This window comes from Scyliorhinus canicula, chromosome 11 (assembly GCF_902713615.1).
Source record: "Scyliorhinus canicula chromosome 11, sScyCan1.1, whole genome shotgun sequence".
Taxonomy (NCBI): Eukaryota; Metazoa; Chordata; class Chondrichthyes; order Carcharhiniformes; family Scyliorhinidae; genus Scyliorhinus; species Scyliorhinus canicula.
The window spans coordinates 24,477,297-24,501,954 of record NC_052156.1 but is presented as its reverse complement, the minus strand read 5'-3'; the positions used below and the strand labels follow the sequence as shown (position 1 = coordinate 24,501,954).

Below are 24,658 nucleotides of genomic sequence, written 5' to 3'. Positions count from 1 at the left end.
ACCAGATTAGGTTAAGGAAAGGTTGGGTCGGTCAGGTTTTTCCACTCGGGACTGGACTCGAAGACCAGAGGGGTCACGATCCTGATCAACAAGCGAGTGGTGTTTGAGGCGGGAAGAATAGTTTCGGATGGGGGAGGCTGGTACATTATGGTCGGTGGGAAATTGGAGGGTGTGCAGGTGGTACTAGTAAATGTATACGCGCCAAACTGGGACGATGTGGAGTTTATAAAAAGGACGCTGGGGAAGATACCGGACCTGGATTTGCATAAACTGGTCATGGGAGGGGACTTCAATACAGTTATTGACCCTGGGTTAGACTGGTCAAGCTCAAAAGCGGGCAGGGTGCCAGTTCATGGAGCAGATGGTTCCATGGAGATTTGGGCAGCCAAGAGTAAAGGAGTTCTCCTTCTACTCACACGTGCATAAAGCGTAACCCTGGATCGATTTCTTTATTCTGAGCAGGGCTCTTCTGATAGGGGTGGTCTACACGGGGTACTCAGCGATCACAATCTCAGACCATGCCCCATACTAGGTTGACCTACAGGTTAGTAAAGACATTAATCAGCACCCGCACTGCAGGTTAGACGTGGGGCTTTTTGCGGACGAGGTGGTGTGCGGGCGGTTGTGGAAATGTATTCAGAATTACCTGGAGGTCATGACACGGGAAATTTCGGTAGCGGTGGTCTGGGAGGCATTGAAGGCGGTGGTTAGAGGGGAGCTGATCTCGGTATGGACCCACAGGGAGAAGGTAGATAGGACAGAGACAGACCGACTGGTAAAGGAGATACTGCAGGTCACAGGAGGCATGACTAGATCCCAGAGGCAGGGCTTTTAAGGGAACAGCGGAGACTACAGGCGGAGTTTGGCTTGTTAACCACAGGGACGGCGGTGGAGTAGCTTAGAAAGGTGAGAGGGGGGCGATTTATGAGCATGGAGTGAAGGCCAGCAGAATGCTTGCACAGCAGCTTAGAAAGAGGGAGGCAGCCAGGGAGATAGGGAAAGTAAAGGAAGGAGACGGGAACCTGGTGGGAGACTCAGCAGGGGTGAATAAGGCATTTAAGGAGTTTTATAATAGGCTGTAGGGGTTGGAACCCCCACCTGGGCCAGAGGGGATGAGGCACTTCCTAGGGGGGCTGAATTTCCCAAAGATGGACGGGGAGCTGGTAGAAGGGCTTGGGGCCCCGATCGGGATCGAAGAGATAGCAGGGGGGCTGAAGGCCATCCAGTCGGGTAAAATCTGAGGCCGGATGGGTACCAAGCAGAGTTCTATAAAAAGTTCGCTGGGATATTGGGGCCGCTGTTGATGAGGACATTCAATGAGGCAAGGGAGCGTGGGGTGCTTCCCCCGACGATGTCACAGGCCACGGTCTCACTGATTCTGAAGCGGGATAAGGATCCGGAGCTGTGTGGGTCCTACAGGCCGACATCCCTATTGAATGTGGACGCCAAACTATTGGCCAAAAATTTGTCTGCTAGGATTGAAGACTATGTTCTGGACGTGACTGGGGAGGACCAGACGGGGTTCGTTAAGGGAAGTAAGTTGGTGTCCAATGTAAGACGGTTGCTAAATGCGATAATGATGCCCCCAGAAGGCAGAGAGGTGGAGGTAGTGGTCGCAATGGGCGCAGAGGCTTTTGATCGAGTAGAATGGGAATATCTGTGGGAGGTACTGGGACGGTTCGGATTTGGGCGGGGCTTTATTGACTGGGTCAGGTTACTGTATCAGACTCCTGTGGCCAGCGCACGGACGAATAGGACGACATCGGACAATTTTAGGCTACATCGGGGGACGAGACAGGGGTGCCCCCTCTCCCCACTGTTGTTCGCACTAGCTATAGAGCTGCTGGCAATTGCGCCGAGAACCTAAAGGGGCTGGAAGGGGTTGGGCTGCGCGGGGGGTGGAATACAGGTTCTCACTTTACGCAGATGACCTGCTCCTGTGTGTATCGGACCCAGTGGAGGGGATGGAAGAAATCATGAGGATTCTGGGGGAATTTGGCCAATTTTTTCGGTACAAACTAAATATGGGGAAAAGTGAGATGTTTGCGATCCAAGCAAGGGGACAGGAGAGACGACTGGGGGGAACTGCCGTTTAGGGGGTAGGGGAAAGTTTTAGGTATCTAGGCATCCAAGTGGCGTGGGAATGGGAATGGTTGCACAAACTTAATCTGGTCCATCTGGTGGACCAAATGAAGAGCAATTTTCAGAGGTGGGATGCCCACCCGTTGTCACTAGCTGGGAGGGTCCAGACGGTGAAGATGACAGTCCTTCCGAGATTCCTGTTTGTGTTCCAGTGTCTCCCCATCTTTATTCCACTGACCTTTTTTTAAAACGGGTTAACATTGTTATCACTGGCTTTGTATGGGCAGGCAAAACCCCGCAAGTAAAAAAGGGGATGATTGAGCAGAGCCAGGGAGGGGGCGGGCTGGCACTGCTAAACTTCAGTAACTATTATTGGGCAACAAATGTAGCCATGATCAGGAAGTGGGTGGTGGGGGGAGGGTCGGCATGGGAGCGTATGGAGGCGGCTTCATGTAAGGACACCAGCTTGGGATAGGGTAGTTTCCAGAGTGTGGGTGGGAGAAGGGAAGGTCTCTGACATCTATAATGAGCTCATGGGGTCAGAGGACACGCAGACTGAGGAGCTGAAGCGCAAGTGGGAGGAGGAGTTAGGAGGAGAGTTAGAGGATGGTCTCTGGGCGGAAGGGTTGAGTGGAGTCAACGCGTCCATAACATGCGCCAGCTCAGCCTGATACAGTTCAAGGTCGGTCACCGGGCTCACATGACAGTGGGCTGGATGAGCAAGTTCTTTGGTGTAGAAGATAGGTGCGCAAGGTGTGCGGGGGGGGGGGGGGGGGGGGGGGGGGGACAGCGAACCATGCCTACATGATTTGTACACGCCCAAAGCTCTGGGGATTCTGGCAGGGGTTTGCAGACGTCATGTCCATGGTGTTGAAAACAAGGGTGACACCAAGTCCGGAGGTGGCGATTTTCGGGGTGTCGGAAGATCCGAGAATCCAGGAGGAGAAAGAGGCAGACGTTCTGGCCTTTGCTTTCCTGGTAGCCTGGAGACAGATATTATTAGCTTGGAGGGACTCAAAGCCCCCGAAGACCTGTCTATCTGACATGGCTAGCTTTCTCTGTTTGGAGAAACTCAAGTTTGCCTTGAGAGGGTCGGTGGGACCTGTAAGGGAGGATGCAGGCTTTTTGCGCTGTTTATAGACTTATGTATATTGTTTATTTTGTTGTTGTAAAACCAAAAAAAACTCAATAAAATGTTTATTTTATTTTTTTTAAATCGAACTACTGCATTTTTCCCAGTATGGTTTGTGTCCAGCAGAACAGTGCTTTAGTGAAGCAAGCCTGCACTCCCAATAAACCAAGGCAAGACTTGAACGCAAAGTGGTCTTTGGCAGGATACCCAGTAATTTATAAAACACCTTTAACAATGATACAGCCCACGGTGCTTCACAGGAGCATAATAAACTAAATGTGGTAACAAGCCACTTAAGTAGATGTTAGCTCAGGTATAAGGAATGTCTTAAAGTAGGAATGCCAGTTGCAGAGGTAGAGAGGAGTACGGAAGAAATTCTGGAGCTTGGGGCTTCAGCAGCTGAAGGCACGGCCATTAATGGTGGAATAATTATGACTGGGAATGCACAAGACGCCAGAATTAGAGAAGTGCAGATATCTTGGAGGGGGGCAAGCTTGGAGGAGATTAGAGATAGGGGCAGAGCCAAGGGGAAATCTGAAAATAAGGATGTGGAGTTTTAAAATCAAAACATAGGAATTAAGAGCGATGTAGGCAATTCAGCCCTTCGAGTCTGCTCCACCAATCAATCAGGTCATGGCTGTTCTCTTCCTGGTCTCAAAGCCACCTCCCTACCGGCTCCCCATATCCCTTGAACCCATTTTTTAAAAAACAGAAATATATCTATCTCCCTCTTGAAACCATTTAATGACTCAGACTCCACTGCAGTATGGGGCAGCAAGTTCCACAAATTCTCCACCCTCTGCGAGAAGTAGTGCATTCTCATCTCAGTTTTAAATCTACGGCCTCTCAACCTATATCTGTCATCTCTTGTTCTAGATTATCCCATGAGGGGGTACATTTGGTCTAAATTTACTTTATCAATCCCTTTTAATATTTTCTATAAGAAAAAGACAATCAAAATTGGACACAAAATACGCCAGATGTAATCTCACCAACATCCTATACAATTGCAACAATACTTCTCTACTTTTATACTGCAGTCCTTTTGCAATAAACACTAACATTCCATTTGCCTTTCTTATTACATTTTGCACCTGAATACAGACTTTCTAGGATTCATGAACAAAGACACCTGGATCCCGCTACCCAGACGCATTTTGAATCTGCTTTCCATTTAGATAATAATTTGCCTGACTATTTTTTAGGCCAAAATGGATAACCTCGCACTTATCCACATTAAACTCCATCCGCTAAATTTTGGCCCAATCTCCTAGCCTATCTATATCGGTCTGTAAAATCTGAATCTCCTCTTCACTGCCTGTTTTCCAACCTATTTTAGTATCGTCCACAAATGTTGCTATGTTACAATCTGTTGCTTCGATGCAGAGGAGGACTCATTTAAACCAACCCTCCGCTTTCTGTTAGTCAGCGAAACCTCAATCCAATTTAGCATTCTACCCTCAACCCCCTGCAATCTCACCTGCTGGATCAACCTTTTATGCGGCACCTTGTCAAATGCCTTCTGGAAGTCTAGATATACCACACCCACAGATTCTCCATTATCCAACTTGAAGGTTCGGTCCTCAAAGAACTCCAGCGGCTGCGCCGAGCGCCATAGCGGATTCGGACCACGAACCCACACAAAGCAACTAGCCCCCCCCCCCCCAAATCGGCCACGCACACGAGGATCCGTCCGATCCGATCTCAGATGTGAAATCAAGGTTGCAAACAGACTGGCTTAATCGCAGACAGGAAGGAGAATGGATTTTGTAATTAGGAAGAGGAGTTTGGAGCGGGGGCCAAAATAGCTTCCGTCATCTCAATATTTAATTCAAGAAAATTTCTGTTCACAAGAAGTTAATATTGGATAAGCAGTCTGATAATTTAGCAATGGTGAAGGCATCGAGAGAGGTGGTACATGTACACAGCGTACATGTGAAAGCTAACACCATGCCTTTGGATGATGCTGCGAAGGGGCAGCATGAACATGAGAAATAGGAGTGGGCCAAGGGAAGATTCACTGGGGAAACCAGAGGTAATGGTGCAGGAAACAGAAGTGAAGCCATTGCAGATAATTCTCGGGCTACAATTATATAGTCAAGAATGGAAACATACACAGTCCCACACAATTGAATGACAGAGGAGAGGTATAGGAGGAGAATGGTCTAGTTAACTGTGTCAAATGCCACAGACAGGTCGAGAAGGACAAGGAGGGAAAGTTTACCTTTGTCACACTCACATTGGAAATAAATCCATTTATTGATTCAGGATTACACAGAAGGTTCTATTTACACTATCATTTTAGAAAAGGAAGTGTGTCAGTTACGCCAAGCATCTTCTTGAACAATTATATATTATAACAACCTACTAGAATTATTCAGATAGCAATTTACATAAACTCGGAGAAACAGCATGTTCAAAGTGAGCACACCCTGACTGCAGTATTTAACTTGTCCACTTCCCATCTCCACCTGTGTTTTCTTGGACGCAATGGTCTTCCCCATGGATGTCTGCACTGACCCATCAATGCTTCAGCCAGGATCAGATGCCCTGGCTGAAAAACAAATCGCAGAAGGTCCAAGTTGCAGAAATCTTTGTGGGCAACATCAATGAGAGCAGCAACAACACTGGCTGCAGGATCTGGGCCAACATTCTTGATTTAAATCCATATTGGTTTGCAGTTTTTAAATTAAACTTAATACCTGTTCCAGTCTGGTTACTGAAGAATTTGGACAAGCAGCTTGAATTATTTTCACATTATCAAGGCTAGGTTGTCAATAGTATTTAGGTTTCACAGCACAGAGGTTCTCGGATTGATGCGTCAGCTGTCGTGGTTACCCTGGTGGAACAAAATAGTTCTACCCCAAAAGATTGAAAATATTGCTTCTCGCCATTTTAGTTAGTTGATTTGAATGGCCAAGATAGAGAAATCACACTTACTAACCCAATGTAAAAAATTTCTAAAGTCAGAATGAACTGTACATTGCACTTGGACAGGACAATATAGCTTATTTGCTCCTGGCCTAAAATATAGGAACAGGAGTAGGTTATTCAGCACCTCAATCCTGTTCTGTCACACAATTACATCACGGCTACTAGGCTCTGGCACTAATTTAGGTAACTCATCATGTAATTAATGACAGAAAAGTAACTCAAAGACATTCTTTTTACGTAGTTGAGGTGCATGACATTCAGTGCTCAGTTAGAGATCTCAGGAAAACGCCTAAAAACATTTATATGCTTTGTAATTCAAAACAAGGGCTGATCACCATCTTCTCAGTAACCAATTTATACATGTATCAATTTTTCCAGTTTAATTCAGTATTGTTCCAAAAAGATATCAGATCATCATGCAAACATTTATAGCATATCTTATTCAGAACTTGTACCTTACCCTGAGAAAAGATCAAGGGGACAATATTTACTGATCCTCTTCCATTTTCCATTTGCCACCTATTATAAAGTAACGTACTAATTAGACCGAATATCTCAGATCAGGTAAATCGATATGGAATTGGTTTAATAAATGGCTCAGGTACAAAATATGAAATTTACACCAGAGAGCAATTTGCATCTTCAAAAAATGTTCAAGTTTTACCACAAAGAGAGCCCTCATGTATAAAACTGAAAAGTTGCAGATACACGCATTATAAAAGTGAAGTATTTGAAGAACCAACAGGATGCTGCAAGGAGGTGGGTTTAGCCAGGATGGATTAAGAGATTAAGGTTAATCTAAATGAAGAATGTTAAAACGGGCCAAATAGTCTTCCTCATCCCTAATTATCTTGCAATCCTCTGGAACCAGATTCACTTACAGAGGAAGAAAATGGCACCCCTTGTTTGATGGACAGTTGCCCAAACCGAAAAGAAAGTCTGCTTTGGACATAATTTGCAAATAACCTGTTTTTCTTGTTTACTATGGGGCAAGCATTAAGTGTGGAAAAGCTGCAGGAGTGGACGGGATCCCAGTGAAGATTTTCAAAATTGGAGAAGAAGTCACCCGGCATCTCCACCAGCTGCTGATGAAAATCTGGGACAGAGAAGAAATTCCTGCCGACCTCAGGGATGCTGTCATCGTCATCATCCTTCATCTTGTCAAGAGCAAAGTTCCCAGTGGGGCAGACATTGTCGACAGGATGGACAGAAATCATTTCAAGCTCAAACGGCGCGTGTGTGTGCGTGTGCACGCTATAGAGTCGGGAGAGTTGGAAAGGGGGGGTTGGGTAAGGGGTATTTGGTAGTCATTGTTACATTTGTTAGTTTAAATTATATTACTGTTAAATAATTAAAGGTTATTGGTGTTAAATTTATAAACCTGGTGACTAAAACTTATTGGGCTCAGCCAAGGTCCTCAGGTATTTTAAATAACATCTAATTTCACTTGTGTTGGGACTCTGGGTCAAGTGGAATTGATCGTGCACTAGGGGTCGTGACAATACTAATAAATTTGCTTTTCAGTTTACGTCATGATCAGGTAAAATGATGTTCACTGTCTGAAGTCAAAGCAATCATGTCATTATTTCTGCTTATTGAGTATCAAGTGCTTCTATTCAACTTCTAAACTCAGAATCATCATCTAAATTTCTGACAAAGGGCATATCTCCATATTTGCATAATGTTTTATGGATACTAACGAATTTGCTGTGTATTCACAGCATTTTCTATTTTTGCCTCATTATTGGGCAGGGGCATGAGCTTTTGTTATGAAATCAAGGAGAATAGCTGAATTAAAAATAATTTACAAACATAAAACTTAAACCCACCGAGACATGCACATATAGCCACTATGCAAATTGCTAGTTTACACACAAAAAAATTAATACAGCTCTGTTCAGAAATACGGATGACACACCAGGGCAGTACTGCACTGTTGGAGGTATCGTTTTTCGAATTAAAGAGAGGCCCCCACTTGCCTGCTCGAGTGGATGTAATAGGGCCAATAGCACTATTTAAAAGAAGAGTATGAGACTTATCCCTGGTGTCCTGGCTAATGTTTATTCCTCAACCATCATGGGCGGCAGGGTAGCACAGTGGTTCACACTGTTGCTTTACAGCACCAGGACCCGGGTTAGATACACGGCTTGGGTTACTGTCTGTGTGGAGTCTGCACGTTCTCCCCGTGTCTGCGTGGGTTTCCTGCGGGTGGTCCGGTTTCCTCCCAGAAGTCCCGAAAGACATGCTTGTTAGGTGAATTGGACATCCTGTGTACCCGAACAGGCGCCGGAGTGTGATGACTAGGGGCTTTTCACAGTAACTTCATTACAGTGTTAATCTAAGCCTACTTGTGACACTAATGAAGATTATCATCACAGAAAACAATTCTGGTCATTATCATCCTGCTGTATGATGGAGTTTGCTCTGCGCAGTTAGACTATTTTTCTATATTGCAAAATGACTACGAATTAAAAGTACTTCAACTGGTTGTAAAGTACTTTAAGATATTTGGTGGCCATGAAAAGCTCTATATAAATGTTATTAGGTTTGTAAAAATAATTTTGTAGATGTCAAGAAATAAAAATTTGTAGCTAATAAAAGTAGGTACCTTCAGATGCTGGTGCATGCAATAGCGACACACGTGTCGTTTAATGTCCTTGGTAATGTGACTCGAGAAAGGAATAAATCCACATTTAGGCTGTAAATAAAAGAGAAGGTAGATTATCCCGCTGGCAACAGTCAGTATGAAAATCAACCTCTTTTTAAATGCAAAAGTAATTGCCTATTCTTAAAAAATCTGCTGTGACTTTTTGTTCAAGTGTGTCACAAAAGTCACAAATATTTACATCAATACATCGATGGAATTTCCCAAACATTTTACTAATTATAAATAAATGCTAAGTTTTCCTTTTAAATCAATAATTCTCAGAATGTGGGCACGTCCATCAGAGATGGTGCAGGAGCATGGTGAGATGTTGAGGGGGGGGTGGAAGAAGCACTGTCTAGGCACATTTGTTGGAAGCAGAGCTACTGAAAGTGGAGTACAGGAATAAGGGCCTGAGAGCAAAGATCAAGGACCTGGAAAAAAGGTTGCGGCGGAAGAATCTAAGAATCATGCGGTTGCCCGAGGGGATGGAGGGCCCGAGGCCAACAGAGTACTTTTCGACGATGCTCTGGAAGCTGTTGGGGAAAGAGGACTACGTCCCCTCCTTCGATCTGGATAGGGTCCACCAGTTGCACTGGGAGAAGGAGCCACCAAGAGCTGCTTTCACAGGTACCAGATGAAGGAGAAGGTGCTGAGATGGGCCAAGCAGAATCGTGAGGCGAGGTGGGATGGCAGTGGTATTCAAATATACCAAGATGTTACAGTGGAGCTGACGAGAAGGCGTGTAGCCTTTAACAGGACGAAGGCAGCACCTTATAAGAGCGGAGTGCGTTTTGGAGTGGTCTACCCAGCAAAGCCAAGGGTCACAGATAACTCCATGGATCACTTCTTTGAGACAGCGGAGGGGGCAGAGGCATTCGTGTAGGCTGAAAGCTTTGGATTGAACTCAGAATGGGGGAAGTGGGACTTTGTTGTTGTTGTTGGGATGGGTGTGTTTGGGGACATTGTGGTAATATGGGGTGTATTTTCTATTGTTTATCTTTTCTGGTGCCCCTTATTCTCTCTGTACAAAGTTACTGTCAATTGAAAGTGTGTTTGGGGGATTATTCTCTTGGCTTCGGTTGCTTCTCCTTTTCTTGAGGCTCCATGGGTTTGTGAAGTGGCATGGAAGCAGAGAGGGAATTAGCAGTTACTGGGGTGGATTGGGGTCAGGGGGAGTTTCAATACTTTGAAGTGGATGGGTGGGAGTGGATGGTTTGTTTTTTTGGCTGTCCATCTGGTGGAGGGGGACTCTGGAGCAGGGGAGGGGAGACTACCTTGCTAGCAAACTGCAGTTCGGTAATGAACAGGAGCAAGGTGGGGGGAGGGGCTGCAGCCTGCTGAATCTGTTCAGTCAGTTTTCGGATTTATTTTTAGGTATCTACAGGTTCGAGACTTTTGATAGGAGGTCTTCCCGTCTTTTTCGGTGGAGCCACCATCGCCGCTATTGGAAAGGGTTCTGTTCGAGGGGACAGAGGAGGGGAGTACTCCAGGAATTTGTGGGAGGATCCTGGCGGAGGATACCTCATCCCTGAAGGGGAGTACAGCCAAGTGAGAGGAATTGGGGGTGGAATTGTAGGAGGGGGTGTGGTGTGAAGCCCTGTGAAGTGTGAACGCCACTCCGTCATGCGCAAGACTGGAGCTTATAAAGTCGAAGGTGGTACACTGGATACATTTAACAAGGTTGAGGATGATTCACTATTTGAGGGAGTAGTGGATAAGTGAGAGCGCTGGGAAGGGGCTCAGCAAACAATGCACATATGTTCTGGTCATGTTCTGAGCTGGAGATATTTTGGATCTCCTTCTTCAGCACCATGTTGACGATTGTACAAATTGAATTGGAGCTCAGTTCCTTAGGGGCCATATTTGGGGTGTCAGACCTGCCACAGCTGCAGACGGGTGTGGATGTATTAGACTTTGCCTCCCTGAGTGCTTGTGGGCGGGTTCTTTTGGGGTGAAGGTCAGCTTCTCCATGCAATGCCTCAGTATGATTGGGGGATCCTATGGAGTTTTGACATTTTGAGAAGATTAATACATCCATAAGGGATGCAATTGAGGGGTTCAACAAAAGATGGCAGCTGTTTGTTGTTTTTTTTAAAAAAAAGAGTTCATCAACGTCATTGTTAGGTGGCGGGTTGGGGTTTTATTGGGGCGTTCGTGATTTGTTTTCTTGTTTTGTAGTTATCAAAAAATGTTTTAGAACTTTTTTTTAATATTTAGCAAATACAAAATTAATTACAGAAATAGGGAAAGATATGGAGGTCCCTGATAATATGTTTTCCTATTAGGAATGGAGAAAATGACCAATCTCAAAGCAATGGTAAATGATTCTTTATCACTTTAACCGAGATTATCAATTTATAGAAAAGTGAAAATGATTCAATGTTCATCCAATTACCTTGATTTCTATACAGAGGGGTGGTCGTTTTTCAATTTGATGGCAGGTTTGGAATTTGGTGAGATCTGGAAGGCATAAAGCATACCCACTGAAGGCGTCCATCACTTTATTGCAACGCGATCCTGTGAAGTAAAATAGAGATGTATTTCTGAACGCAAATACAATTCAGTCATGATAATTTTAGATTTGTAACAAGGTGGATCCTGTCAAATTCAGAATGTATTGAGTAATTTCAATATATTCCATTAAAGTATTTTCAGTTGGTGTCGCAATTTTAACAGTCACTGGATAACAACCTAATTCACTTTTTCAAAAATATACTTTTTAAAATAAATTTAGAGTATCCAATTATTTTTCCAATTAAGGGGCAATTTCATGTGACCAATCCACCTAACCTGCACATCTTTGGGTTGTGGAGGTGAGGCCCACGCAAACATAGGGAGAATGTACAAACTCCCAGGGCCGGGATTTGAATCCTCAGCGCCGCAGTCCCAGTGCTAACCACTGCGCCACATGCCGCCCTTCAAAAGTATACTTTATTCATAAAACTATCTAAAAGTACAAAACAATTCAAAATCTCCTTACTAAAAGTGGAAGAATGTTCAACTATGCTATCCATGAGCATGTTGTACTCCAAGGTGCCTCAATATAATTATAACATGTGTAACATTTACTTGAGAGATTCAATGACAAGCATGCAGCTTGAGAGGTTCTGCAGCATCACTAGCCGACAGTGTAAAATTACTGAGAGGTCTAAAATAGGACCAGGAATAGGTCATTCAGCCCATCGAGCCTGCTCTGCCATTGTACACTTCAATGCCTTTTACACCCACTACCCCCATAACCCTTTACAATATTGTTAATCATAAATTTAACAATCTTTGCTTTCCACATACACAATGACCGAGCTTCCTCATCCCTCTGGGGTTGAGAATTCCAAAGATTCACAGCTCTTTGTGTTAAGATTTTCTCCTTATCTCGATCCCAAGTGGCATCCCTTTTTTTAAAATTGTGTCCTCTTGTTCTAGATTCCCAAATCAGTGGGAACCTCTTGCCTGCATTTACCTTGTTTATTCTGCTAAGTATTTTGTAGGTTTCAGTGAGATTACCTCATTGGTGATCTTGCCCCCATTGCATCTCTGCGGAGGATGCTCCAAATTTAGCGTATCCCTCAGTGCATAGTCCTAGAACATGCCAATCTGCAACACTCAGTCGTTGACAACTCTTTACACTGGAAGACCAAAGGTAGACCAAAGACCAAATTGTGAGCAGTTTTGGGCCCCATATCTGAGGAAGGATGTGGTGGCCTTGGAAAGGGTCCAGAGGAGGTTCACAAAAATGATCCTTGGAATGAACAGCTTGTAATATGTGGAACGGTTGAGGACTCTGAGTTTGTACTCGTTGGAATCCAGAAGGATGAGGGGGGGATCTTATTGAAACTTACAGCAAACTGCGAGGCCTGGATAGAGTAAACGTGGAGACAATGTTTCCACTTGTAGGAAAAACTGGAACCAGAGGGCACAACCTCAGACTAAAAGAACAATCCTTTAAAGCAGAGATGAGGAGGAATTTCTTCAGCCAATGGGTGGTGAATCTGTGGAACTCTGTCACAGAAGGCTTGGAGGCCAAATCACGGAGTGTCTTTAAGACAGAGATAGATAGGTTCGTGATTAATAAGGGGATCAGGGGTTATGGGGAGAACGCAGGAGAATGGGGATGAGAAAATTATCAGCTATGATTGAATGGCGGAGCAGACTCAATGGGCCGAGTGACCGAATTCTGCTCCTCTGTCTTATGGTCTTATCTTTCACCAAGCTGATGATCCTCCAGCAGAAGTTGATACTTCTCTCATCTCTGGGAACAGCTGGTAGAGCAAAGCTCTGCATCGTGGAGCTGCTCTGCATGAAACTTGGGGGAGAAAAAAAAGCACTGAATCTCTTTCCAGACATTCTTTGCAAAGGCACATTCCAGACTCTATCCCCCACAGCCACTAGAGGGCATCATGCAGTAGTGCAGAGACTTGCAGGCCATGCATGAAGGAACTGACAGGAGTGTCTTCAAATAGGTGTTCTGCCAAATGGCTTTGGCAGTCTGCTCAGAGAACCATCTGACAGGATCCGGCTTTGCCTTTTTCCACAGAACTTCAAGGATATTCACGAGGACGACTGACTGATTGGAGCTGTGGTTGAAGATGTTTCACCATACAAATTTTTCCACGAGGGAAAGGTCCAACTAGTTGGGAGCATTCTGTGGAAAAGTAGCCAGACTCTTCCTTATGGGCAGTACGGTAGCACAGTGGTTAGCACTATTGCTTCACAGCGCCAGAGACCAGAGTTCGATTCCCAGCTTGGGTCACTACCTGTGCGGAGGCTGCATTCTCCTCGTGTCTGCGTGGGCTTCCTCAGGGTGCTCCGGTTTCCTCCCACAGTCCCAAAAGACGTGCTTGTTAGGTGAACTGGACATTCTGAATTCTCTGTGTACCCGAGCAGGCACCATAGTGTGGCGACTAGGGGATTTTCGCAGTAACTCATTGCAGTGTTAATATAAGCCTACTTGTGACAATAACGATTATTATTATTAGAAATAAATACGGCAACATTAAGTTTTATTTTACCTGAAAATGGAGCCATAAGGCAAACATGAAAGCTTTTTATATTCTAGAAAGGGCAAATTTCAAAGAAGCACAAGGACAATAAGATGAAAGAGGAAAAAAAACACATTTAAAGAGAGGTTGAAGCTGTGTTGAGAGGTGGCCATGTGAAGATCTTCTGGCATGCGCTGGGAGAGCTGTGAAAAAAAGCAATGTTGGGACATTTTCAGCCAACCCAGAAAAGTGTCTGTTCAGAAAGCAGAGCTTTGCCTTCAAGTTTTGGAATTTTCCACAGAAAAGTGGAAAAGAGAGAGAAACCCTGTGATGTCCCTTCCCTTGAGCAACAATGGAGTGTACCTCGGAGTAACATTACTGGAATTTTTAGGGATTAAATACTTTAAAAACTGTTGCCAAACGGGTGAGCATCACCAAGTAAGAATCTTTTGAGGGAATGTTCTGTTAAGACTAATTTTAAATATGCAAATATAATCTGGTATGTTTACATTTTCTTTTGTTAATAGATGTTTCAATATAATATTAAAAATTTCCAAAAAATGTTTATAGAATTTGCTATTCCATGACTTCAGTGTAGACATTCTCATAGTAAAATACCAATGTAAAATACCTGTGATAGTTTCCAAAAGTATCCCGTTGGGATTTGGTTTGCAAGGCACTTACCGCCTTCCATATTATGACACTTTGTCAGCTCATCCAGAGTTAGCAGTTTGTCCATACTCTCCCACTTGCCGTTATCCAAGATTTCCATGATAGAAGTCAGGAAGGACTGGAAAGACATGCTTTTTGTGTGCTTCACGTCTTACAATTGGCAAAAAAGGATTTGCTGATCCTCAATGTCAGATTACGATGGTATTATCTTCTTCATTCAGGCTGCTGATCACAAAGCTCTCTCTACTTCTCAATGAAAAACACAAGCACATCTCATCCTGCTCCATGGAGTAGACCATGGCCAGGAATATGACGTGGGAGGCCTCCAAGGCAAAGACGGAGGCTTGCTGGCTCCTCACCTTCTGGAGATCCTCCTTGATATTGACCTTCATCAACTGAAACAGGAACAGATTTGCAAGTTTTTCTGGTGTGGGGACCTTTTTCTCTCTCACTTTCCGAACACCTTCAGGATGAAGAACCTCTGGATGTTCACCTTGATGATTTCCCACCAGTGAGTTGGGGTCTCGGTTCTCCAACCTTTGGAATCATTTTGAGTTCCTCAAAATTTTCTTGGGTCATTTTCATGTGCAGCTAGGTCGCCCTGTCAACCCTCTGATCTTCCTGTTAGTGATAGTCAGCCAGTAAGAGGCAGTGGTCAAAGAAGAACACCTGCTTGATGTTGGTGCATCGGACCATAAATGTTTGGGACACAAAACAGGAAGGTTTGTGCAACAGACAGACCTGTCTGACTGCAACCAGATGTATGCACTCAATCTGCCGGGCACATTGCTGAAGACATTGTGCAGCTTGGTATCTTTACCATTTCCATCAACAATTTGCACATGGAACCCTGGATGCTGGATCATCCATTTGTATCAATGATACAGCTGATAGACCAGAAAGACTGGCCTGGACATCACCAGCAGCAGTTGGAGTTGCTGAAGGACGAGGAGTCACTCACTGTTTAGATCCAGGGCATACATCTCATGGGAGCACTTGCATGCATTCTGTCTGCTATTAAGAGGCAACAGCCCATCAGCACCTTAATTTGGGTGATGGTGAAGTTTCCTCCTCGCAGAATACCCAGGCAGAGGAAGGGCAATAGCTTCTTCCTGACCAGATCGATGACTCATGGGATCACCAGCTTGGCCCAAGAGATCAGCTTTGACATTAGCCAAGTAACCCAAGGTGGAAAATCTTTTGCACATTGACGGAGGCAATTCCTAAATTCCTTTGGACTGGTAACCCAAAATCTTTAAAAGTCTAAAGGTCTATTAAAGCTAAAGATTTTGGGTGTGCTCCAGCCAATTCTGAGGTCTTGTAGGGCTACGCCAATAGCCCTGCTCTGCCCTGGGAGCATTGTTTCGTCTGGGTGACAGAGGAGTTGTGCACCTAGGAAAGTTTGACTTAACCTCAGGTTGTGCTGTTGCTCCACTCAGTTCCACATCAAGGACATTGTTGCTCCTGGTTACCCAGAGCTGGGGTGTACTGCTGCTCCCAGTGTCCTGCCCCCAGTATTCCCTGGGCCCTTTGTCATCCAGTACTTCTCAGCTGGGGGCCCTTTGACTCTGTTACAGCCTTGGTGCTTTGCCATGTTTTTCTGTTGGAGAAAGCATTTTTCTTGACATTCTTCATCCAAGGAGCAGCCACCACTGGTCTCTACATGGGACATTAGCCACCATCTGGTTGTGTGGCAGTTTTTCCCTTCTTTTGTCTTTTCTTTTTTAAATGTTTCCTTTTCATCATTTGTTAGTCCCCTTTCTGGTTCTGCTACTGCCTCCTCTTCCACTGACAGCTTTCTCTGGAGGGGGCTGAGGAGTTTCTAGAGAGTCCTACACATTTTGATAACAATGGTTCTATATTTAAAACTTTCCTGTGGGTTATTCTGTATCCAAGTTCAGTTCTCTGGACTTTGTAACTTTTGTCTGTTATCCAACTAATTTTTAAGTTAATTTTTCAAAAATTAAGTCTTGCACTTCTGATATAAATGATCAAAGATTATAATTTATCTGCTTAAGGGGTAAAATGTCAATTTCTGATTGAAATTTACAGCCCACAGATAATACCAGGTGAAAGGGTCCATCCTGATGATTTCCTTATCTCCCCTTTATTTTTGCTGTCATCTTTTTGATCCATGGATGCTTAATGGACATATATCTTTAAGTCAAGCAGCTGAGGTGAGGACGAATTCAGTAGCACAGTGGTTAGCACTGTTGCTTCACAACACCAGGGACCCGGGTTCAATTCCTGGCTTGGGTCACTGTGCGGAGTCTGCGCGTTCTCGTCGTGTCTGCGTCAGTTCCCTCCGGGCGCTCCAATTTCCTCCCACAAGTCCCAAAAGACGTGCTTGTTCGGCAAATTGAACATTCTGAATTCTCCCTTAGTATACCCGAACAGGTGCCGAAGTATGGTGACGAGGGGATTTTCACAGTAACTTTATTGCAGTGTTATTGCAAGCCTACTTGTTACACTACTAAAAATTATTATAATTCAAGAAGTTGCAACATAGTATATGGTGCCACTAGCTTTGAACAGCAAGACCCAGACTTCTAGTCACCCAAGAGATGTGGTGGGACTCTGTTCAATTGATTGGCTGGTGGCCAATGCATCATCTGCCTGGTAACACGCAAAAGATTCATTCATTCTTTGGTTCTCTCTCTACCTCTATTTCTGAAACTGGCGGCTGCAATTATTGGGCAGCCATGAGCCAAAGACTTTGGGCATTTTTAAAGAATTTTTGGTTAATTCAATTGTGTTGAGACTCTGGGTCAATTGGGGCTGGAATTGAGCATGCACTAGCCCACAGAGTCATAACACAGGGCTTATGGTTTAGAGAAAGTTCTTGAGGGGTGTTTTTTTAAACCAATGGAAAAACAGGTCATCCCAAAGCAAATGATCCTGAATTTCCCACTCAACCAACTTAGATGGAGCAAACGTTGAGCAGTTTGATCTTCCAGATGCAGAGCACTGTAACTTGTAACGGTACAGACCGAATCCAAAGGCTCAATTTACAGACTAGTCCGTGAAAATTCTTCACTACTGAAACGCCACCAAGTTTTGCTGGCAGGAAATCACCATCAACAATGTAGAGGACAGCTAGCATGAATAAAGGCAATATCATCTCAGTTAGCTGTCGGGCCTGGCAACAGGTCTGCCCATACTTGCATAATTAACAACGGAGAACAAAGCCTTGAACATTACAGTCACATAGCCAAGTCCATAACTTGCCTTCAATTCCAATCATTTCTCATAAGGAATTTTATCAAATGCATTTTGGAAGTCCAAATAAACTGCATCCACATTCCCCTGTCTATTACATTAGCTGTTTCCTCAAATAATTCAGTTAGATTGATCAGAAGTGACCCACCCTTCATGTTTGTTCTCTCTAATCAGCTCAATTTCTCTAAACAATCACTTTGTCCTTAAATTCCAGCATTTTTCGCAAAACGGATGATTAACTCTATTCTGTTGGTCCACATTAACAGGAGTTCAAGGACTTGAAACTGACAGCTAATCTTCTCCTGTACAGGTTTGCTCCCATCTACTACAGCCAATCTTCTTTGAATGCAGTGTGACACAAAGTACACATCCTTCAACCATCCCAGTGTTCCAGTAAATTAGTTTACCTTACAGTAATGTTTTATTGGACAACTGCTTTCTGGACGCCGTTTAACAGATGTAAAAAACACAATGGCACAGTTGTTAATTGTTGTTGCAAAGCATGCCCAATAGCAACATGGGTGTGTATGTTAAGCAATATAATGACTTAGAGTACTTTAGGATCACAGTCAAGGCAAACAAATGTCACTTCCTTCACAAATATTGTAATTCAGTTAACATTAGTTTTTATGCATCCTTTGTTATCAGGAGTTCATCTGCACTGCCCACAATCTATACCTAGGTGCATAAGAATGAAATGTCTTTGTCTTTTGGAAGACTGGATAATGGCTCATGAAAGAATTACAACATTCAACTCGGAGAACAAAGTGATTCATGCTATAAGACGAGGCTGAATGCACTTGTACTATTTTGTAATTGTTAAGCAAACAAAGAAACATTTGAGTAAAGCTCAGCTTGCATCCCAAATTCAACACTCCTGTTATAGGCTAAAATAGTCACTTTTCCTTGAAATCAAATGTTAGACATCAACAGCTCTCTTACTGTCCCCTCTGTCCTCTTGTTAAGACAGGAACCTGGTAGGTTGACCCTGTCCCAATAGTTACTAGTCAAATCAGCTACCAGCTGAGTCTACACCTATTCCTTTGTAAATAGAACCTTAAGTCTAACTTAGGATGTTTCACCATTTTGTTGTAGAAGGATCTGGGTATAATTTACATGTTTTGAAAGAGTCAAAGCTGTGAGAAAGAGTAGGAGATGCATGACTCATTACATGGATGCCTGTAATCTGGCAGGTATGTGTACGCACCCAATTGGGATGATGCCGGATTTGAGAAGACGTTATTATGGGCGATTCCAGATTTGCACTCTCACCAGCTGACCATGGGAGGGATGATTTAAATTGTGCAATGGAACCGAGGTTGGATAGGATGAGCCTCAAGTTGATGGGGAGGTAGAGAACGGCACGAGAGCTGGGAGGGTTGATGGAGAGGATGGAGATGGCAGCACAGTGGCGCAGTGGTTAGCACTGCTGCCTCACGGCACCAACGTCCCAGGTTTGATCCCGGCCCTGGGTCACTGTCTGAGTGGAGAATGCACATTCTGTGTGTCTATGTAGGTTTTGCCCCCACAGCCCAAAGACATGTAGGGATTGGCCACGCTAAATTGCCTCTTAATTGGAAAAATAAATTGGGTACAGTAGTCCCCCTTTATAACGCGGGTGTTGGGGTCCAAGACAGCCACCCGCGTTGCATCCGAGCCGCGGATATCCACGATGGGGGTTAATTTTAGAATACAGGGCTACAGAGGGGAGGGGCGATGTGAGACCATGCTGGTCTTGCAGAGGCCCGTATGACCTCCTCCTGTGTTCTCTGCTCTCTCCCTCCAATCAGCCGGCAGTGTCAATTTCAGCAGCTGGCTCACTTTGATCGGGAGAGGGAAGCTGCTCTCTCACTGAAACAATCAGCCGGCCGCTGAAGTTGACACTGCCGGCTGCTCTCTCCCTCCAATCAGAAACATTAAAACTTAAAAGTTGGATTGGAGGGAGAGAGCAGCCGGCAGTGTCAATTTCAGCGGCCGGCTGATTGTTTCAGTGAGAGAGCAGCTTCCCTCTCCGGATCAAAGTGAGCCGGCCGCTGAAATTGACACTGCCGGCTGCTCTCTCCCTCCAATCAGCCGGCAGTGTCAATTTCAGCAGCCGGCTCACTTTGATCCGGAGAGGGAAGCTGACAGTTGGGGTCCATAAGCCCCCCCGCCGTATATCGCGAACCGTGGTATAACGGGGGACTACTGTACTCTAAATTTATAATTTAAAAAAGGAGGGGATGGGGATGGTGGATCCATGGAGGTTCAGGCACCTAGGAGAGAGGGAGTATTCCTTCTTCTCGCATGGATATGGGTGGAGACCAGGTTCCATTTCTTTGTAGTGAGCTATGCTTATGGGGGTGGTAGCACCGGCAGTTATTGAACAAGATAGTTGAGGTGGACAGGAGGTATTCGGTGGCCCCCACCAAGGAGCTGTTCGCAGAAAGGAAAAAAGTTGCCGAGCAGTTTGACCGATTGACAACAGGAAGGGCTTCCAGTGACGTCAATGGATTGAAAGGTCGCACATTCTGCAGCTTTCGCCCTTGGTGGGTTTTTTTTTTAATGGTTTTTACGCCGGATTTTTCAGGAAATTTTTCCACATAAGTTGATCGAAGGAAGACGAAAAGGAGGTGACCCTCAATTTATGGAATCGTGTCCAAACAAGAGTCGAAAAAGAAGAATCCAAAAGATGAGTGAAAGCAAGGCTCAGAGGCCACCGAGCACAACGGTAACGATCCGAAGCATGCCCAAGCACGCTCACTGGTCAATGGGGCAATGGGTCAATTACGCCCAGCATCGTAAGGAGTATGCAGAAGACATGACCCAGGTGATAGCCTCGATTAAGGAGGTGGTTGACCGGATGGAGGAGAAAATGATGACCTAGGGACAGGAGATTCAAAAGGTGCAGGAGCAGGCGACTGAACTAGAGGAGGAATCCACTGCAAAGGCTTTGGAAATTAGCATACTACAGGACAGCCAGAGACGACTGCTGGATAAGGTAGAAGACTTGGAGAACCGGTCTCGCAGGCAAAATATCCGAATCGTCGGACTGCCAGAGTGAAAGGAGAGAGCAGATGTATATGAGGTGTCTACTTTTATGAAGGACAATAATCTGGCACAAGGATTTTTAAATTCAAACTGTGGTGGACTGAGTTTGGGGGAAGGGATAAAGTGTTGGGGGGGGGGGGGGGGGGGAGAGAAAAATAGTTCTATGTTTTTTTAATCTTATTTAAAATTTCAGTCTTTCTAATTCTTTGAGTTAAGTCGCAATGTTTGGGAAGAAAGGGGGGGTTCTTGTGTAATTTGATTTTGATCTATTGCTTTATGTACTGGGTTACAAAGGAAAAAACTTAAATTGCGAAGGGGGGTTTTCTTTTCTGTAAGAAAGATGGTTGATTCTTGCTTGCATAATTTTGCTTAAGCTGCTTGAAGCTTCTTCTCTTGTGTTTGATTCTGTTTGAAGGTGATGGGACTGTTAAGAATCGGTTAAATGGGGAGGGGTGGAGCCCTGTTGCCTGTGGATTGGGGGATGGTGTGTCTGCTTTTGGGGATTGTTGTTATTGTGTTGAGAGCTTGTGCTATGTTTAGGGGGAACAAAGAACAAGAACAAAGAAAAATTACAGCACAGCTACAGGCCCTTCGGCCCTCCAAACCTGCGCCGATCGAGATCCTCTATCTAAAACTGTCACCTATTTTCTAAGGATCTGTATCCCTCTGTTCCCTACCCATTCATTTTTCTGTCTAGATACATCTTAAATGACGCTATCGTGCCCGCTGTGGTGATATGATCTGCATACTCATCTACCATTGGGCCAGAACGTCGGCTTACCATTGGCCCTGGTACCCTCGGCCCATCGGTCATGTGCCTCTCGACCGATGGGCCGAGAGGCTGAGTTAACCACGCCTCTATTAACGAGGTATAAATGCTCAGACGCCTGATGATGGTCCCTTTCCACTGTAGACGATCGCAGAGCTGTGTTCTAGTCAATTAAAGCCAGACTTTGGTAAATAACTCGCCTCGCGTGCAATCGATGGTACATCAATTTAATTGACTACGACTTTGAAGATGGAGTTCCGCATCAAGCCCGAATGCCTCCGCATCAGCCCGCAAACTCCGAACTCTGCAGAACTTTTCCAACTCTGGCTGACTTGCCTCGAAGGGTTCCTAGCATCTACAACCCCCCCCCCCCCCCCCACCGGGGCACAGAAGCTGCACGTCCTCCACTCCAGCGTGGGTATTGACGCTTATGCAATAATCAAAGAGGAAACGGATTATGATGACGCTATACAAAAGCTAAAAAAGGACAATTCATCAAACCGATCAACAGGGTATTCACTCGACATCTGCTGGCCACCAGAAAGCAGGTCGCCGGTGAGTCTCTAGACCAATACGCCCGGGCCCTCTATGCCCTGGGGAGAGGTTGCGCCTGTGTAGCGGTGTCCGCTACAGAGCACATGGAGCTACTCATCAGAGACGCTTACGTGGCTGGGATGCTGTCTCCCGTGATCCGCCAGCGGATGCTGGAAAGAGACAAACTCAGTTTAACGGAGACGCTGACTCTCTCCACCTCCCTGGAGGTCGCAGATCTTAGCGCTCGCACCTATGACCCTGGCCAGGCCGCCTCCTGGCACGCTTCCCACCCGCCAACCGCCGCTCCCGGCCTCCCTCAGGCTTGTGCCGCGGGGCGCCCCGATAAATCCGCAGGGTCCCGCTGCTACTTTTGCAGGTACGCTAAACACCCTCGCTCGCGCTGCCCAGCCCGCTCCGCCCTCTGTAAGAGCTGTGGGAAGAAGGGCCACTACTCCACGGTCTGCCAGGCCAAAACGCTGGCTGCAGTGCTTCTGGAAGCTGCACGGCACTCTTCCCCCCCTCCCCCCCCCCCCCCCCCCCCCTCCCCCAGGCCTCTGCGAACGGCCTGTGTGCCTCCCTCTCTCCCCCAGGGCCCTTCCAGCCGCTCCCGACTCACGCCCCGCCGGCCGACAAGCGCACCTCCCCGGTCCCTCCAGGCCTCTGCCAGCCTGCCCCGCACGTTTCTCCCCCCCGCCCCCGGGCCCCGGCGCCCGACCGGCTCGCCTCTCCTCTCCGGGCCCCCCCCCCGGTCCCTGCCTGCCTGCCCGCAGCGCGACTCTGCTCCCCCCGCCCCCGGCCCCCCGCACCCCGGCCTGCGCGCCTTACCTCCTCCCGCAGCTGCTGCACCTAACCGGCGTCCTGGAGCCGGCCTGCGCATCCCCACAGCTGATGCACCTAACCGGCGTCCTGGGAGCCGGCCTGCGCATCCCACAGCTGATGCACCTAACCGGCGTCCTGGTGCCGGCCTGCGCGTCCCCACAGCTGATGCATGTTACTCACCTCCTGGAGCCGGCCTGCGCGTCCCCACAGCTGATGCACCCGGCTCGCCTCCTGGAGCCGGCCTGCGCGCCTCACCTCATCAGCTCGCAAATATCGTTATGTCTGGGCCAGTGGCAAGCCCCCAAATTCGATACGGGTACGGAGAGAAAATTATTCTCCCGACGGCTACTCATATCACCAGTTCTCCCCCCCCCCTTCCTTCTCCGTAAGGGGTGAATGTTGTGATATGATCTGCATACTCGTCTGCCATTGGGCCAGAACGGCGGCTTACCATTGGCCCTGGTCGGTCATGTGCCTCTCGACCGATTGGCCGAGAGGCTGAGTTAACCATGCCTCTATTAACGAGGTATAAATGCTCAGACGCCTGACGATGGTCCCTTTCCACTGTAGACGATCGCAGAGCTGTGTTCTAGTCAATTAAAGCCAGACTTTGGTAAATCACTCGCCTCGCGTGCAATCGATGGTACATCACCCGCCTCTACCACCTCCGCCGGCAATGCGTTCCGGGCATCCACCACCCTCTGCGTAAAGAACTTTCCACGCATATATCCCTTAAACTTTTTCCCTCTCACCTTAAACCCGTGACCCTTAGTAATTGAGTCCCCCACTCTGGGAAAAAGCTTCTTGCTATCCACCCTGTCTATACCTCTCATGATTTTGTAGACCTCAAAGAGGTCTCCCCTCAACCTCAGTCTTTCTAATGAAAATAATCCTAATCTACTCAACCTCTCTTCATAGCTAGCGCCCTCCACACCAGGCAACATCCTGGTGAACCTTCTCCAAAGCATCCACAGCCTTTTGGCAATGTGGCGACCAGAACTGTACGCAGTATTCCAAATGTGGCCGAACCAAAGTCCTATACACTGTAACATGACCAGCCAACTCTTGTACTCAATACCCCTTCCGATGAAGGAAAGCATGCCGAATGCCTTCTTGACCACTCTATTGACCTGCGCAGCCACCTTCAGAGTACAATGGACCTGAACACCAGGATCTCTCTACATCAATTTTCCCCAGGGCTTTTTCATTTACCATATAGTTCGCTCTTGAATTGGATCTCCCAAAATGCAGCACCTTGCATTTACCCAGATTGAACTCCATCTGCCATTTCTCCGCCCAACTCTCCAATCAATCTATATTCTGCTGTATTCTCTGACAGTCCCCTTCACTATCTGCTACTCCACCAATCTTAGTGTCATCTGCAAACTTGCTAATCAGACCACCTATACCTTCCTCCAGATCATTTATGTATATCACAAACAATAGTGGTCCCAGCACGGATCCCTGTGGAACACCACTGGTCACAGTTCTCCATTTTGAGAAACTCCCTTCCACTACTACTCTCTGTCTCCTGTTGCCCAGCCAGTTCTTTATCCATCTAGCTAGTACACCCTGGACCCCATGAGACTTCACTTTCTCCATCAGCCTACCATGGGGAAACTTATCAAATGCCTTACTGAAGTCCATGTATGACATCTACAGCCTTTCCCTCATCAATCAACTTTGTTACTTCCTTAAAGAATTCTATTAAGTTGGTAAGACATGACCTTCCCTGAACAAAACCATGTTGTCTATCACTGATAAGCCCATTTTCATCCAAATGGGAATAGATCCTATCCCTCAGTATCTTCTCCAGCAGCTTCCCTACCACTGATGTCAGG

The 24,658-nt window shown here is 46.0% G+C and overlaps 1 protein-coding gene across 3 annotated transcripts in view; it reads right to left on the bottom strand.

Annotated features, from left to right (window-relative positions):
* ippk (inositol 1,3,4,5,6-pentakisphosphate 2-kinase) overlaps positions 1–24,658 on the bottom strand; it is a 120,735-nt gene that overhangs the window by 27,071 nt on the left and 69,006 nt on the right. For all 3 annotated transcript variants that reach the window (XM_038812589.1, XM_038812590.1, XM_038812591.1), the window contains 3 exons: positions 11,191–11,312; positions 8,757–8,846; positions 6,609–6,667 (listed from right to left, as the gene is read on the bottom strand). In XM_038812589.1, the coding sequence (XP_038668517.1) occupies positions 6,609–6,667; positions 8,757–8,846; positions 11,191–11,312 (271 nt within the window). The remainder of the gene's footprint in view (positions 1–6,608; positions 6,668–8,756; positions 8,847–11,190; positions 11,313–24,658) is intronic.